Source organism: Ailuropoda melanoleuca, chromosome 2 (assembly GCF_002007445.2).
Source record: "Ailuropoda melanoleuca isolate Jingjing chromosome 2, ASM200744v2, whole genome shotgun sequence".
Classification (NCBI taxonomy): Eukaryota; Metazoa; Chordata; class Mammalia; order Carnivora; family Ursidae; genus Ailuropoda; species Ailuropoda melanoleuca.
Genome location: NC_048219.1, coordinates 165522080 through 165539543, shown reverse-complemented (window position 1 = coordinate 165539543; position 17464 = coordinate 165522080). Strand labels below are relative to the sequence as shown.

At 40.0% G+C, this 17464-nt stretch overlaps 2 protein-coding genes across 13 annotated transcripts in view; one reads left to right on the top strand and one right to left on the bottom strand.

Moving 5' to 3' along the window:
• The window catches only part of NIF3L1 (NGG1 interacting factor 3 like 1), a 42420-nt gene that overhangs the window by 10661 nt on the left and 14295 nt on the right, over positions 1-17464 (bottom strand). The window contains exons 1-6 of one of the 10 annotated variants that reach the window (XM_011220523.3): positions 15047-15182; positions 14295-14442; positions 13167-13624; positions 12187-12349; positions 8285-8411; positions 5563-5701 (exon numbers count right to left, since the gene is read on the bottom strand). In XM_011220523.3, coding sequence (XP_011218825.2) covers positions 5563-5701; positions 8285-8411; positions 12187-12349; positions 13167-13599 — 862 coding nt within the window. In that variant the 5' untranslated portion in view covers positions 13600-13624; positions 14295-14442; positions 15047-15182. Of the gene's footprint in view, positions 1-5562; positions 5702-8284; positions 8412-12186; positions 12350-13166; positions 13625-14294; positions 14466-14850; positions 15183-17464 lie in introns of those variants that run through there. The other 9 variants (XM_019795989.2, XM_019795988.2, XM_034654934.1 and 6 more) reach the window with 9 other exon arrangements.
• Positions 15143-17464, top strand: part of PPIL3 (peptidylprolyl isomerase like 3) — an 11161-nt gene continuing 8839 nt past the window's right edge. The window contains exons 1-2 of one of the 3 annotated variants that reach the window (XM_011220527.3): positions 15143-15268; positions 16023-16096. In XM_011220527.3, the coding sequence (XP_011218829.1) occupies positions 16094-16096 (3 nt within the window). In that variant the 5' untranslated portion in view covers positions 15143-15268; positions 16023-16093. Of the gene's footprint in view, positions 15474-15531; positions 15887-16022; positions 16097-17464 lie in introns of those variants that run through there. The other 2 variants (XM_011220526.3, XM_034654936.1) reach the window with 2 other exon arrangements.

Sequence of the window (17464 nt, the reverse complement as noted above, 5' to 3'; positions counted from 1 at the left end):
ACTCACCTTAGACCTAAGGACACATCCAAAATGAAAGAGCAGGAATGGAAAAAATATTCCATGCAAATGGAAGCAAAAGAAAAAAAAAAAAGCTGAGATAGCAACATTTATATCAGACAAAATAGATTTTAAAACAGACTAATAGACAAAGAAGGGCATTACATAATGATAAGGGATCAATGCAAAAAGAGAATATAACAATTATAAATATCTATACACCCAATATCAGAGCATCTAAATATATAAAGCAAATATTAACAGACATAAAGGAAAAACTTGACAGTAATACCATTATAGTAGGGAACTTTAACACCCACTTATCAATGGATAAATCATCTAGGCAGAAAATCCATAAACAGTGTCTTTGAACGACACATTAGTCCAGATGGGCCTAACAGATATGCACAGAACACTCGATCCAAAAAAAGAAAAAAAAAAAAAAAAACCAGAATACACCTTCTTTGTAAGTGTACATGGAAGCTTCTCCAGGATAAATCACATTAAGACACAAAAACAAGTCTCAGTAAAGAAGTTTTTTAAGATTTTATTTATTTGAGAGAGAGAGCAAGAGAGCACAAACAGGGGGAACAGTAGGAGAGGGAGAAGCAGGCTCCCCACTAGGCAGGGAGCCTGTTGTGGGGCTCAATCCCAGGACCTTGGGATCATGACCTGAGCCTAAGGCAGACGCTTAACCATCTGAGCCACTCAGGGACCCCGAAGTCTCAATAAATTTAAGAAGGATGAAATTGTATCATGCATCTTTTCTGACCACAGGCATGAAACTAGAAATCAAAGAAAAAAACTGGAAGAAACCACAAACACGTGACAGTTAAACCAATGGGTCAACAAAGAAATTGAAGAATAAAAAAATACAGAGACACAAATGGAAATGAAAACACAATGGTCCAAAATCTGAGACAGAGCAAAAGCAGTTCTAAGGAAAATTTACAGTGATACAGGCCTATCTCAAGAAACAAGAAACATCTGAAGTAAATAATCTAACCTTACACTTAAACTAGAAAAAGAACAAAGCCCAAGCTCAGTAGAAGGAAGTAGAAGGAATAAAAGATCAGAGCAGAAATAAATGAAAAAGATTAAAAAAAAAAAAAAAACCCAAGCAATAGAAAAGATAAACGAAACCAAGAGTAGTTTCTTTGAAAAGATAAACAAACTTGATAAACCTTTGGCCAGACTCAAGAAAAACAGAGAGGATCCAAATTTTAAAAATCAGAAATGAAAAAGAAAAACTGACACAACAGAAACACAAAAGGTGAGAGACTACTTTGAAAAATTACATGCCAACAAACTGTACAACCCAGAAGAAATGGATAAACTCCTGGAAATACACAATCTTCCAAAACTGAAACAGGAATAAATAGAAAATCTGAACAGACTGATTACTAAGTAATGAAATTGAATTGATAATCAAAAAACTCCCAACAAGTCTAGATGAATTTACAGGTGAATTCTATCAAACACTTAAAGAAGAGTTAATACCTATTCTCCTCAAACTATTCCAAAAAACAGAAGAGGAAGGAAATCTGCCAAATACATTCTACAAGGCCAGCATTACCTCGATTCCAAAACCAAAGACACTCCCAAACTACAGGCCAATATGCCCGGTGAACATAGATGCAAAAATCCTCAACAAAATATTAGCCAACCACATTCAACAATACATTCACCACGATCAAGTAGCATTTATTCCAAGGATGCAAGGATGCTTCCATAGTCATAAAATCAATGTAATGCACCACATTAACAAAGTGAAGGATAAAAATCATATGATCATCTCAATAGGTGCAGAAAAGGCTTTGGACAAAATTCAACATCTGTTAAACAAAGTGGGTTTAGAGGAAACATTCCTCAACATAATAAAGGCCATATATGAAAACCCCACAGCTAACATCATACTCAATGGAGAAAAACTGAGAGCTTTTCCTCTAAGATCAAGAATAAAACAAGAATGCCCACTCTAGCCACTGTAAGACATAGTCACAGCAATCAAACAGGAAATATATCCAAACTGATAAGGAAGAAATAAAACTCTATTTGTGGGTAACAAAATAGTATACATAAAGAACCCCAAGACTCCTCCAAAAAACCATTAAAAGTAATAAATGAATTCAATAATGTTGCAAAGTACAAAATTAATATACAAAAATCTGTTACATTTCTATACACTAATAATGAAGTAGCAGAAAGAGAAATTAAGGAAACAATTCCATTTACAATTGCACCAAAAGAATAAAATAGGAATAAACTTAACCAAAGAGCTCAAAGTCCTGTACCTCGAAAACTATAAAACACTGAGAAGAAACTGTAAATAGATGACACAAAAGGAAAGATATTCCATATCATGGATTTGAAGAATATTGTTAAAATATCCATACTACTGAAAGCAATCTACAGATTCAATGCAATCCCTTTCAAAATACCAACAGCATTTTTCATGAAACTAGAACAAATAATACTCAAATTTGTATGGAATCATCAAAGACTCTGACTAGCAAAAGCAATTCTGAGAAAGAACAAAGCTGGAGTCATACTTTCCGATTTGAAGATATACCACAAAGGTTTAATAATCAAAACAGTATGGCACTGGCACAAAAATAGACACGTAGACAATGGAACAGAATAGAGCCCAGAAATAAACCCACATTTATATACGGGCAATTAATCTTCAACAAAGGAGGCAAGAATATGCAATGGGAAGAAGTCTGTTCAACAAATGATGCGGAAAACTGGACAGCTACATGCAAAAGAATGAAACTGGACCCCTATCTACACCATACACAAGAATAAACTCAAGATGGATTAAAAACCTGTGAGACCTGAAACCATAAAACTCCTAAGAGAAAACACAGGCAGTAATTTCTCTTACATTGGCCTTAACAATACTTTTCTAGATAGGTCTCCTGAGGCAAGGTAAACAAAAGCAAAAATACACTATTGGGACTACACCAAAATAAAAATCTTTTGCACAGAGACACCTGGGTGGCTCAGCTGGTTAAGCATCTGCCTTTGGCTCAAGGCATGATCCTGGAGTCCCGGATCGAGGCCCACATTGGGGGAGTCTGCCTCTCCCTCTGCCCCTCAGCCCATTTGTGCTTGCTCTCTTGCTCTCACTCTCTCTCAAAAAAATAAAATCCTAATTAAAAAACAAAACAAAACTTTTGCTCAGCAAAAGTTGAAATGAACAAAATGAAGAGGCAATTTACTGAAAGGGAACAGTTATCTGAAATGATAAATCAATAACAGGTTAACATCCAAAATATGTAAAGATCTTATACAACACTAAAAAAACCCACACCAAATAATCCTATTTAAATGGGCAGAAAACCTGAACTAACATTTTTTCAAAGACATACAGATGGCCAACAGACACGTGAAGAGATACCCAACATCACTCATCATCAGAGAAATGCAAATCAAAACCACAATGAGGTATCATTCACACCTGTCAGAAAAGATGGAATCAGAAAGACAAGAAGTAACAAGTGTTGGTGAGCATGGGAGAAAAAGGAACCCTCATATACTGTTGGTGGGAATGAAACTGGCACAGCCACTGTGGAAAAAAAGTATGGAGGTCCCTCACAAAATTAAAAACAGGAATACTATATGACCCAGTAATTCCACTATTGGGTATTTATGCAAAGAAAATAAAAACACTAACTTGAAAAGGTATATGCACCCCTATGTTTACTGCAGCATTATTTACAACAGCCAAGCTAAGGAAGCAACCCAAATGCTCATCAATAGATAAATGGACAAAGAAGATGTGGTAAATACACATAATGAAACATTACTCTGCCACAAAAAAGGAGATCTTGCTATTTACAACAAAAATGGAAGGACCTAGAGGGTATTATGCTAAGTGAAATAAAAGTCAGACACAGAAAGACAAATACCATATGAGGAATCATATATGGAATCTAAAAAAACCCAAAAGAACCAAAAAGCAGGAGACCCATAAATACAGAGAACAAATGGGGAAGGGGGAGTGGGCAAAATATATGGAGAGTAGGAGACACTTCCAGTTATAGAATGAATGTCATGGGAACAAAAGGTATAGCACAGGGACTATAGGTAATGGTATTATAATAGTATTGTATGGTGACAGATTGGTAGCCACACTTAGCACAGCATAATCTAGACTTGAATAATTATGTTGTTCACCTGAAACTAATATAACATTGTACGTCAAGTATACATCAATTAAAAAATAAATAAAACAGGGGCACCTGGGCGGCACACTTGGTTAAGTATCCAACTCTTGGTTTCAACTCAGGTCATGATCTTAGGGTCATGAGATCGAGCCCCACATCGGGCTCTGTACTCAGTGCAGAGTCTGCTTGGGATTGTCTCTCCCTCTCATCTCCCCTTCCCCAACCCACCCCACGCACACCCATAGCGTGAACACGCACTCTCTCTCTCTCAAATAAATAAATCTTTAAAAAATTAAATCAATCAATAAGACAAAAATTTTAAGTCCAAAAGAAAAAAATCAAAAAAGCAACTTTGGAGTTGGATCAGAAGTCAAATCCCATCTCTGCCATCCATTTTCTTTGGAAAATAACTCCCATGAGTTGTTTGTGGACTAAGTTACCTATTTGTCTGAACCTCAATTTTATGACCTATAATATAATAGGAATAATAATACCTTCCACATAACTAACAGCTAGCATGTACTATACTTAATGTATGCCAGTCACTGTGCTCTGTCACATGAATTACACTAAACTGATGAGTAAGGCTTTATTATTATTACTGCAGTTTTTACAGATGAGACTACCATGACACAGAGGTGTTCACTGACTTGTCAAAGCCATGCAGTGAACAGGGCATATAAATTTGAACCCAAGGCATTCAGAATCCACACTCATAACAACTCTGCTCCACTCACTGCCTTTGCAGTGGGAACTCACATACTTAGGACATTCCGTACACTACCAGGCTCATTGCAGGAGTCCAACAAATGTTCTGCTCACTTCCTTTGTTCCCCAAAATAATGGGAAAAGCCAAAAGACAAGACAGCGGCTACAAGACTCGAAGTGCAGTGGATCACTTCGCACCTCACTATAAAATATCACCAGTATTGTAAAATATAATATTCGCATTGTTAATTGGGGCAATAATTTCCAGCTCTCTTCTTGGCCCATGGTTAAGGCTGCATTTCACGCCATGACTTGCACTGGCTATGTGATTAATTCTGGACAATGAGCTGAACAGAAAATGTTTCACTTCCAGAATATTTAACTGATGGTTTAAGACCTTGCAAAACTCTACCTCTTCAACAGAATCAGTCTACGGTGAGGAGACTTCTCCTGCTGACTTGAAATGAACACCAAATATGACAGATACATAAATCTTGTTTGAGTCAATAAGATGTACACCACAGCATAACCTAGCCCACCCTGACTGATAAAATAAAACCATCATCTCCCATGAACTAACATGTTTCCTGTCACTTATATTAATAAAGCCAAGAGCTTCAACTTTCTCCCAAACACTACATAATACTACATTAATAGATACCCCAAATAAACAGCACATATTTACCTAAGGTCCTTCCTACCCCAAGAGCAAGGCGAACATGAGATAGTTTAAGGTGACTTTTGATTCGCTCAATCATGGTTGCCAAGGAAACAGACTCATCCAGTGTGCATAACCGTCCCATTCCAGTATGCAGAAGCAGAGGCTGAGGAGAAACAGAAGTTAGAAAAACTGTCCATCTTTGTCCTAGAAAACAAACAGCAAATGATGAGAATAAAACATGCACACTGTGAGCTTACTATAGCCAGCACCAAGCTCAGATGCAAACCCGACAAAAACATTCTCTGACTTCTACGAGCTCAGTCTTCTGGAATGGCAAATGTTTAGATAACTAATCACAATAAAAGTGTTCAAATACAAGAGAGGTGCTATTTTATGGGAGCACAAAGAAATGACAAAATAAATGAGCTGGAACTTGGGGTGGGGGTACTTGGGAGGAAGTGGAATCAAAGTTTTTTTTGTTTTTTGTTGTTGTTGTTGAAGATTTTATTTATTTGTCAGAGAGAAAGAGAGCGAGTGAGCACACAAGCAGGGGGAGCAGCAGGCAAAGGGAGAAGCAGGGTTCCTGCTGAGCAAGGAGCCCAATGCGGGACCCAATCTCAGGACCCTGGGATCATGACCTGAGCTGAAGGCAGATGCTTAACCTACTGAGCCACCCAAGCATCTGGGAATCAAAGGTTTTACAGAGACTTGGGTCTCCCAGACCAGAAAAAAGGTAAAAAAGGAGTGATGTTAAATGCAGTGTGGTAGGAAAGGGATAGGGTGAAACGTGGAAAGGCATGAGCTCAGGTGGATGAGCAGACACTCTAGCTGGTGTGCAGAGCAAGAGCAGGGCACAGAAGCCATGGCCCATCATGAAGGGCCTTGTACACCGTGCCAGAAGGCGTGGACTGTCTCTTTTAGGTCCCCACTAGGAAGACTGCCCATCTCCCAGGTGATTAAAGATGAGAGTTTCAGCTACTATGATGGCGAAGAAACAGTTTAGATTTGGGGACAGAATCAGCAGGGCTGATTTATGAGAGGCAAGGCAGAGTCGTGGAAACTTGGAAAATAAGGTAAATGATGATGCCACCAATGCAACAGAAAAATATTTAAAGGGGTGATGTAGGGGAACCTAGGTAGGTCCATCAGGTAAGTACCCAACTCTTGATTTCGGCTCAGGTCATGATCTCAGGGTGGAGCCTGCTTAAGATTCTCTCAGGCGCCTGGGTGGCTCAGTCAGGTAACCATCTACCTTCGGCTCAGGTCATGATCCCAGGGTCCTGGGATCGAGTCCCACATAGGGCTCCCTGCTGGGAGGGGAGCCTGCTTCTCCCTCTGCCGCTGTTTCCCCTGAATAAATAAATAAAATCTTAAAAAAAAAAAAAAAAAAGACTCTCTCTCCCCCCCGCCCCCCCAACCCCTGCTCTCATGGGTGTGCATGCTCTAAAAAACAAATAAATAAATAAAAATAAAGGGGTGATATAAGGGATAAGGTCAGTATCTGTATATACTGAAGTACTTGTGAGATCCATTAAGAGGAAAATGAACAGAGGGTCCCTGGAAATACGGGTTTGTTTTTTAACTTTTTACCTTAAGAAAGCATTCTGAGCCAGAAAATCAAGATATTATACAAATAGTGGTCAGGTTAAAGAAGCAAGTAAAATGGTCCAGGCAGAGAGTATAAAAGAGACAAAACCCATAATCTGTAACTGAGTCTCTAACCCTAGAAAGTACTGCTATGTAATACTGGGTATCAACTACACTTCAGTAAAAGACAATCTTTAGGGGCGCCTGGTGGCTCAGTGGGTTAAGCGTCTGCCTTCAGCTCAAGTCATGATCCTGGAGTCCCAGGATCCAGCCCCGCATCCAGCTCCCTGCTCAGTGGAGAGTCTGCTTCTTCCTCTGCCCCTCACCCTGCTCGTGCTCTCTCTCTCGTTCTAACTAAATAAATTTTTAAAAAAATAATTAAAATTATTTTTTTATATTTTATTTTTTTGAGAGAGACCACACGTGAGCTGGGGGGAGGGGGAGTCTTGAGCAGGATCCACACCTAGTGCAGAGCCCCACCTCACGACCCTGAGATCACGACCAGAACCAAAATCAAGAGTCAGAACTTAGCGGACTAAGCCACCCAGGCACCCCAAAACCAGCACTTTTTTTTTTTTTTAAGTGCTGCACTGCTACGACCTGAATGTGTCTGCCCCCACACAAATTCATATGTTGAAATCCTAACCCCCAAAAGGTGATGGTATTAGGAGGTGGAGCCCTTGGCAGGGGTACTTAAGTCATGATTGGGGAGCCCACATGACTGGGATTCTCTTATAAAATAGGCTCCAAGAGAGATCCCTAGTCTTTCCCTTTATGTGAAGACACAGAGAGAAGGCACCATTGATGAACCCAGAAGTGGGCCCTTACCAGATACCACTCCAAATCTGTTGGTACCATTATCTTGGACTTCCCAGGCTCCAGAACTGTGAGAAATAAATTTCTGTTGTTCATAAGCTGTCCAGTCTGGGGTATTTTGTCATAGCAGCTCAAATGTGTTATAGCAGTCCGAATGGACTAAAACATCTACCAACAATTTTCCACTCCTGGAATGTGTCCCTTTCTCAATATATTTTTCAGGGTATTTTATGCACTTGACACCACCTTGTGCTTCTTTAAGTAACAGTTAAACAGTCTGTCAATCTAAATATTTACAAATGAATCTGTTAAACAAAAATGTACAGGAATATATTTTTATTACCTTCTCCAGTGACAGAATTTCGGTCTTCTGATAGAACTGTCTGCTCTGGGAAAGAAAATTCACCACCTGTATCAAAGCCTCCTGACTACAATTCAGACTAATTCGTGTTTGTTCTTCATCATCAGTCCTATTTAAAAAAAATAATAATAAATCACTTGCTCCTGTAGAATAAATGTAAGTGAAATGTATTTTATTTTTCATAAAGATTTCATTTATTTGAGAGAGAAAGTGCAAGTACGTGCTCGAAAGAGAAGGGGCAGGGGGGAGGGAGAGAGAATCCCAAGCAGACTTTGTGCTGTGCTTGGACCTCGCTGCCACAGGGTCAATCTCATAACTCTAAGATGGCGACCTGAGCTGAAACTTAGAGTCAGGTACTTGATCAGACACTTAATCAACTGAGCCACCCAAGTGCCCTGTGAAACGTATTTAAAACAATCCAGTTTACAACCTCCTGTAATGACATGAAATTTAGGATTCAATTCCAAGCCAAACTATTTTCTAGAATAATACTTCTCAAACTTCAGCATGCATCAAAATCTCCTTGTAAACTTTTTTTTTTTTTAATATTTGAGAAAGAGAGCATGAGCAGGATGGGCAGAGGGAGAGAGAATCTCAAGCAGTCTCTGTGTTCAGTGCGGATCCCAACACAGAGCTTGATCTCATCACCCTGAGATCATGACCTGAATGGAAACCATCAGATGCTTAACCCACTGCGCAACCCAGCACCACAAAATCTCCTTGTAGACTTATTAAAACACAGATTGCTGAGCTCTACCCCCAGAGTTTCAGATTCAGCAGGTCTAGGTGAGGGTCTGAGAATTTACCTAACAAGTTCCAGGTGATGTTGATATTGCTGACCCAGGGACCTCACTTTGAAACCACTGTTATAGAACCTTTTTTTCTTTTTTTAAATTTACTTATTTGACAGAGAGCGAGCACAGAGCAGGGGGAAACAGCAGAGGGAGAGAGAGAAGCAGACTCTCTGCTGAGCAGGGTGCCCGATGCGGGGCTCCATCCTAGGACCCTGGAATCGTGACCTGAGCCAAAGGCAGATGCTTAACCTAGAGATACCCAGGGGCCCTGTTACAGAACTGTTCTTAATCCCGGGTGTGCATCAGCAATCTGCTAGCTTCTTAAAATGATAGCCGCTGGACTCTTCTATAGATCCAGTGAAATGGAACTTCTATGAATGGGACTAGGGCAAACTGAATTTTTTTAAGGCCCTACAGAAGTTAACTTCCAAATATCACTGAATACAAGAATCTCTGGGACAGATTTTTCAGGCAAACCCCATTCTAATTACATAGATCTAGAATGAAAAGCCAAAAATCTACATTTTTCATAAGCATCCCATTAACAATGATGTAGGGGATCCTTGAGTCACCCTCTGAAGAGCAATGCCCTAGAGCCTCTCCAAAAAGATTGGCATCAGGAAAGTTTTGTATTTAACCATAAACTCTAAATATAACCATAGAATTCTAGAACTAAAAGACACCTTAAAAGAATCTGAAAGAGTAGTAAACACTGGTATCATCCGTGGAGCTTTGAAAAGAAAGAGGAAAAACTGCCTAGACCCCAATTTAAAGGTAAAACACAGATACTACCTGTAATAGGGAAAAACTAAAACCAAATGTGCATCAGTTGGGGGGGAAAAAAAAAGCTCATCAGTTAGGAAGACCAACACTTAAAGAAACCCAGTGCATCTAAAATAAGAAACACTACACAGCAGGTAAAGAGATCTTCTATAACTATATGGGATCATCTCTAAAACACCCTGGTAAGTAAAAAAGGCAAATGCAGCATACCACTTAATTAAGGGGAAAAAAAGACCCCAAAAAACTATGCATTTCTTCATATCCCTGTATATGTATGGGAAGATACCCACTTCTCTGAAAACAGGGAAAAGGTGATTTGCATTGAAGATACTGGAATTGAGTAAAATGAAAAAGGAGGACTTCTGTATTGTTTGAAATTTTCATGCTTTATTTGTACCATTTTCTTTTAATTTCAGTACTTGCACATTACTTCAATATGGTAAAAGACTGCCATGACTGGAATATATAAAGTCCTATAATTTCTCTTGAGATTCTTTAAATTCCTCAACACTATTAGAAACATTTTCAATTTAATTATAAGGTGTCTACTGTTAAAAACCTCTCATAAGGGGCACCTGGGTGGCTCAGTCACGTAAGCATCTGCCTTTGGCTCAGATCATGATCTCATGGTCCTGGGATTGAGCCCCACGGTGGGCTCCCTCTCAGCGAGGAGTCTGCTTGCCTCCCACTCCCTCTGCAACTCCCCCTGCTTATGTGTGCATGCACAGTCTCCAGTCTCTCAAACAAATAAAATCTTAAAAAACAAAACAAAACCAGTCATGAAAGAATCACTTTTTGTGATAGCCTGATAAAAAATTCCATTTTATTAAAATCATTATATTTATCTTTGTTTTTTAAACAATTATTAAGTTCCAGCTTTGTATAACTTGTCTTTTAACATGTTTCAAAAGGCATTAGGATAAATTAACTTCAAAGGAAATCTTCTATGAGGCACCATTTTGGTATCTCTGCCCTAAATAAATGATTGGCCTTGTAAGATGCACCTGAATGGTTTGTCTTTTTCCCTTTAAAGTCCTTGGGAGGACTCGGAGAAAGGGGGACCCTCTTGCACTGTTGTTGGGAATGCAAACTGGGTGAAGACACTCTGGAAAATACTATGGAGGTTCCTCAAAAACTTAAAAATAGAGCTACTCTACAACCCAGCAGCTGCACTAGGTATTTATCCAAAGGATACATAGTGATTGGAAGGGGCACGTGTACCCCAATGTTTTCAGCAGCTATGTCCACAACAGCCAAAATATAGAAAGAGCCCAGATGTCCATCGACAGATAAATGAATAAAGAAAACATGGTATATATTTATACAATGGAATATTACTCAGCCATCAAATACAATGAAATCTTGCCACTTACAAGCATGTGGATGGAACCAGAGTATCATGCTAAGTGAAATTAGAGAAAGACAAACACCATATGATTTCACTCATATGTGGAATTTAAGAAACAAAACAGATGAACATAGGGGAAGGGAAGGAAATATAAAATAAGATGAAAACAGAGAGGGAGGCAAACCATAAGAGACTCTTAACTCTAGGAAACAAACTGAGGGTTGCTGGAGGGGAGTGGGTGGGCGGATGGGCATTAAGGAGGGCACTTGATGTAATAAGCACTGGCGTTATATAAAACTGATGGATCACTAAATTCTACCCCTGAAACTAATAATAGTGTAGGTTAACTAAACTGAATTTAAATTAAAAAATAAATTTTATTTATTTTTAAAGATTTTATTTATTTGAGAGCACAAGCAGGGTGAGCAGGAGAGGGAGAAGCAGGCTCCCCCCTAAGCAGAGAGCCCAATTAGGGGCTTGATCCTGGGACCCTGGAATCATGACTTGAGCCGAAGGCAGATGCTTAACCAAATGAGCCGCCCAGGTACCCGAAAAATAAATAAAAATTTAAAAAGTCCTTGGGAATCACTGATTTGCTGGAAACTAAAAGTAAACCCATCTAATCAGTGTTATCAGTGGGGTTTATCTATTCTCAAGTAAAAACCTTTCAACATTATCAAGAGGATTAGAAATATTATAAGTAAAAGGTGTAGCATAGTCCCTCCCACAAAGAAAATAGTCAATAAGTGTTACTTGTCAATTTTATTGTTTCGAAAAGACCCCATGGAACACCCATATAGAAATGAGAAGTATACGGCCTTAGAAACCCACTCTGGGGGAAAACAATTTGTTTCAGACCTAAATACCAGGGTTATAGAAATTGCAAGGAAGATCTATAAATATAGATTTATAAGGAAGATCCATAAATACACACAAAAAAGGAGAAAAATATATCGTACCTAGTAGAAAAAGAAGTGACAGAAACATCTGCAATTTCTTTCACTGCAGAAATGACTTTGTCCAGGTCTTCGGTGCAGTTAACACTGAATTCTACTCTGTGCGTCCCCACCGTGGGGTACTTGGGAGCTTTGGAAGGATGTATGGGCCTGGAGGTGCAAACGCCTAGGGAAAAATGGTGGGTTTTTTTTTTTTTTTAATTAAAAAGATAAACTATTATGGCCAAAATTTTAAGGAAACTTTTAAAGATCAATTCTAAGATACTTATGTAATAAACACACACACATATCCCTCACATATACACTTAAATCCCCATAATCTAGGGATTTAGTAAATCCTTGAAAATCAAATTTATTTTCAGAATTATTTTCCAGAAGACTCTTAAATATCACAAAAACTTGACTCATGAATTCTTAGAGGATATACAGAATTGTGACTGCTTCCTAAATTTGTTCATGTAAACCATCATGCAGGTTGCAAATGCTCATAACCTATTTGACCACATTAATCCAGATATGTCATCATAAAAGCTTCAGCCCCAAATGAGTAAACTAAAATAACTTACTAAAAATAAAGCTAAAACACACAGGCTGAAGTCCTTCATTGTACTGGGCATGAGTAAGCATTCAATAAAACTCTGATGTCTATTTAACTGACACATGAAGTATATTCCGGAGAAGTCTGAGCTCTCAACTCGATTTAACAAGCACTTCTCGAATATCTGGGTGCTAGGCACTGTGCCATATGAGAGAGGACTCACAAAGCTCAGTCCAGCAATGAAGATTTCCTATGCTCTCCTTAATCATTAAGGAAAAAAATTTCATTTATCAAATACAATTGCCAGATTTCACATTATTTTTAAATATATAAAAATAATGGTACCCACATTTAAAGCAATTAAAATTCTATTGGAAATACATTCTAAAATTTCAAAGCACTTGTAGAGAAAACATTAAACATGAAAGAATAAGACGCTTCTCACCAAGCCCTTTAGCCAACCAGCTGTTGACTCCCTGGGGTGCAGCATCATAGGCTGTGTGAGGAGAGTAAATACCGACCCTGTTTTCCAGGGCCCGGATTACCAGGCGCTCCTTCCAGGTTTTCCAGGTTATGTGTTTTAAGGGTCGGAAAATAGGTGGATGGTAGGAGAGAATGAGATCCGCCTTCTTTTGCAGCGCCTCCTCCATTACCTTCTCGGTCAAGTCATTGGTAAGGAAGAGTGTGTGTACAGTGTGTGGTTGGCTTGGTTCCACCAGTAATCCAACATTGTCCCAACTCTCAGCAAGTGAGAGGGAGGCAAAGTCATTCAAGGAGGAAAGGAGCACCTTCAAATCCATGAAGGAACGGGAAGAACTGCAGATCGGGGAATGCACAAGCCAGGCTGTTCTGGGAATGAGGCGTACAGATGATAACATACAGAAATCAGGCAAAACTGAGCATCTGAAGTCAAAACACAGAAAACAGTACACAGACACACTTTAGGCCTGGACCTTCAAGGGAGCTAAGCATATGAGCAAAAGAGCTGTGGCCACATATCCCTGGGTTCAAATACTGATTCTGCCACTTACCAGCACACAATATCTTAGATAAGTCATTTAACCTGAGGTTATTTTCTCACTTACAAAATGGGAGTCACTATAACCAACATCAGAGGTCATTCACAGGAGCAAATGAATTAATATGTTTAAGTCATCTAGTGTGAGCCTAGTAATACACAAATGTTCATTCCCATCTCCTCTATCCCCCACACACCCTGATTCTTGTTCTCCCCATCCTTGCTTCAAACACTCTCCTCCCTTCTCCAGTTCTCTAAATACTACCCTCCCTTCCAAGTCTCCTTCAACTCTGCCTAAATAAAGCTTTTCTTGACAAACCTTTTCAGTGTCTGGGCCCTATACAAAACTAACACTGTCACTCCATTAAGAATCCAGGAACATTTCTATTTTTGAAGAAAAGCATAGTATGAATAATTGACAAGCATAGCCAATCGTAAACTGAATCAGATACTCGTAACCCAGTAATTTCAAAAACAAAATTTTCAACAAAAATACTTAACAAATTTGTTGAAAGTATTTTTTCAACAAAAATATTTACTACGACACGTGCGTACTTATTCAGAATCCGATGTGAAATGATGTGGAGCCTCCAAAATCCACCGGAGCCTGGGGTCTTGGAAGGTCTTCTAAAGGTCCTTACATCACTTTCCTTCTCCGGATTCCAAGTACTGATACCGCCCCGCTCTCCAGACTCTTCTCAATCTGGCAGGCGTGAAAGTGAAGCTCTAGTGAGCCACCACAGCTTTGAGTTATTTACTATTAAATTTGAAAGAACCCTTGAAAATAAAATAGAACACCCTCCATTTCACAGGCTCAGGAAACTGCGAGGCTGCGTGGCTTGACGCCGGAATTAATCGGAGGCGGCACACCTGGTGGGTAGGAGCACCGACTCTGAAACCAGACTGACTCCTAGAGTCACAGCTGTGTAAATAATTAACCTCTGTTGTTTCGCCCTCTGAAGAATGAAAACAGTGCCCCGCTTACAGGGTGGTCGCAAGATTTAACCGTACAACTAGGAACAATGCCCAGTGTCAGCACTGTTTTTAAGCGACATTACAATGGCCCACTTTACAGCCTGCGAACTGCACCTTGTTACGTTACTTCATCTACCTCTCATTTTAGTCCCACTTCAGAACTTTTCCAGGACAATGAAGAGGCCAGACACGGCCAGAAGCTCCTGAATCGGCACTCCCGCTCCCCTAGTGCCCTATGCTCTCACGCCACATACCAATATCCTGCCCCTGTAGTCTCCTACGTCGTCTCCTTTCCCAGAAGCACCCTTAAAACCTCCACATCGCTCACTAACCTCGGCCCCCCGCGGGAGAACTGGACTCACTACTTCCGGTCCTGCGCAGGGCCTCCTGGCAGTGCAGGATGGGCTGGGGAGGAGCCTGGCGGAAGTGGTCCCTCCCGTTTTACGTCTGAGCCCAAGGCACTGCTAGAGGTTGCCCGGAATGGTTCCGGTTTACGTTTCGTGTCCTTGTATAATTATTAAAAGAGCTCCCTTTCACTGTCAAAAGCGTACAGGGTGAGGATAAATTACATTGTCTTCCTAGTTCTAGTCATTTTGGTTTGAAATAGGAAGGAAGGCGGAAGTAAAACGAGGGGACCCGGTGAGGGGCGTTCTAATGGGCCCCGTGCTCGACTTCCGGTAGCCCGAAGACACTAATTTCGAAACGTGGATATAGGCAAGGGCATCTTTTCTGTTTCAGCAACAGCTGTGCTAACAAGTGGTATGTAACGTCACTCATTCTTTCATTCACTTATGAAGGCTCTTGCTAAAGTGTGTGTTTTAGTTCTTGGGCTGCTTCGAGTGAGCCTACTGAGCGGGGAGGGTGGTATTGAAAGTTTTAATTAGAAAAATATATAGCGTATAATTGATGAGTGCTATAGGAAAAGATAATTGGGCAGGTACTAGAGTGAAGGCAGTTTTAAATAGAGTTATCAGGCCAGTGAGACCTGGCTTTTGAGCAGAGACTTGGGCGTGAGGAATAGAACTGTCCAGACGTCTGAGTATAAGTGCTCCAAACAGAGAACACCCAGTGTCTAGACCCCAAGGCGGAAATGTATCTGACTTGGAAGAGTTGCGGGATGCTTTTGCAGAATAGTGAACAGAGGAAGTAGGAGATTGAGGGGCTTGAGTCGGGTAGGTTCTCATCGTTTCCATAACCAGATTTTTATTACTTGGGGGTGCTATTCGAGACTTTCTTTTACATATGCAGTAAAAATAAGCATGCGTGAGTTGAGAGGAAAATGAACTTAATTTTCTCTTTTGGGGATAGAGACGCGGTTTCTAACTTCTCTTGGTAACACTGAGAAGCAATAGTAATTCCTGAAACCATCAAGAAGAAAAATGGTAAGTTTTGTACGATTCTTTTTTTTTTTTTTTTTTTTAGGTTTTATTTATTTGTCAGAGAGAGAGCACAAGCAGGGGGAGCGGCAGGCAGAGGGAGAAGCAGGTTCCCCACTGAGCAAGGAGCCCGAAGTGGAACTTGATCCCAGGACCTTGGGGATCATGACCTGAGTTGAAGGCAGATGCTTAACTGACTGAGCCACCCAGGCGTTCCCAGTTTTGTACAGTTCTTATTAATGTCTTTCATTATAAATAATTTTTAGGAATTCAGTATCAATAATTTTCAGAAATTCAGAGGGAAATAAAACTGCATGGGCTTTAATGGCAAGACAGAAATGATAAGCTGTAGAAACATACCGTGTATGACGACTCTAAACAAAACCAGAAGCAAAATTACTTTTAAATTCTTAAGTGTTTTTACTTAAAATGCACAGAATTTACTTTTTACAGGAAAAAAAATTGTTTACAACATATAGATGGAAAGAGGGAGTTGCAGAGTATACCCAGGTGTGATCATTTTAATTGAATCCTTTTGTTTTGGATCTAAGGTGGGCAACTAAAGCTTGAAATAGAAGAAAAGCAATTAGAATAATGCTCTCCCTCCCACCCTACCCCCAACTCACACACTCCTGCCCTCTATCAACCCGACCATACTTTCTGACTGCTAGATGCTACTGGAAGAAGAGAAATGAAAAAGGAAGCCTCAGAGTAACCCCCCACCCCACAATGGAATAGCAAAAGGAATGTGCAAGTTACTGGGACATCAGATAAACAAAAAGCAAGCAAGCAGTAATATGGTTACCTCTGCACATTTAGGATCTAGAAACACAGAAGATTGTTGTCTTTAGTGAAGAAAGGATTTTTTTTTAAGATTTTATTTCTTTATTTGACGGAGAGATAGACAGCCAGCGAGAGAGGGAACACAGGCAGGGGGAGTGGGAGAGGAAGAAGCAGGATCCTAGTGGAGGAGCCTGATGTGGGGCTCGATCCCAGGGCTCTGGGATCACGCTCTGAGCCGAAGGCAGACACTTAACGACTGAGCCACTCAGGCGCCCCAGAAAGGAATTGTTTTTAACACAGTCTCTCAGAATTAAATTACATAAGGGAAATGGTGGAGACTTTTGAAAAGTCATTTTCTTACTATTTTTTATATATTAATGATGTTGGTGAGTTGCCATTTAAATCAGTAATACTAACATACCATTGTTTTCATTTTTATTGATGAAAAAGTCACACTTAAGTATTTCCATCACAGTATTTACTGTCAAATGTCTAAGGTAGGGGCGCCTGGGTGGCACAGCGGTTAAAGCGTCTGCCTTCGGCTCAGGGCGTGATCCCTGCGTTGTGGGATCGAGCCCCACATCAGGCTCC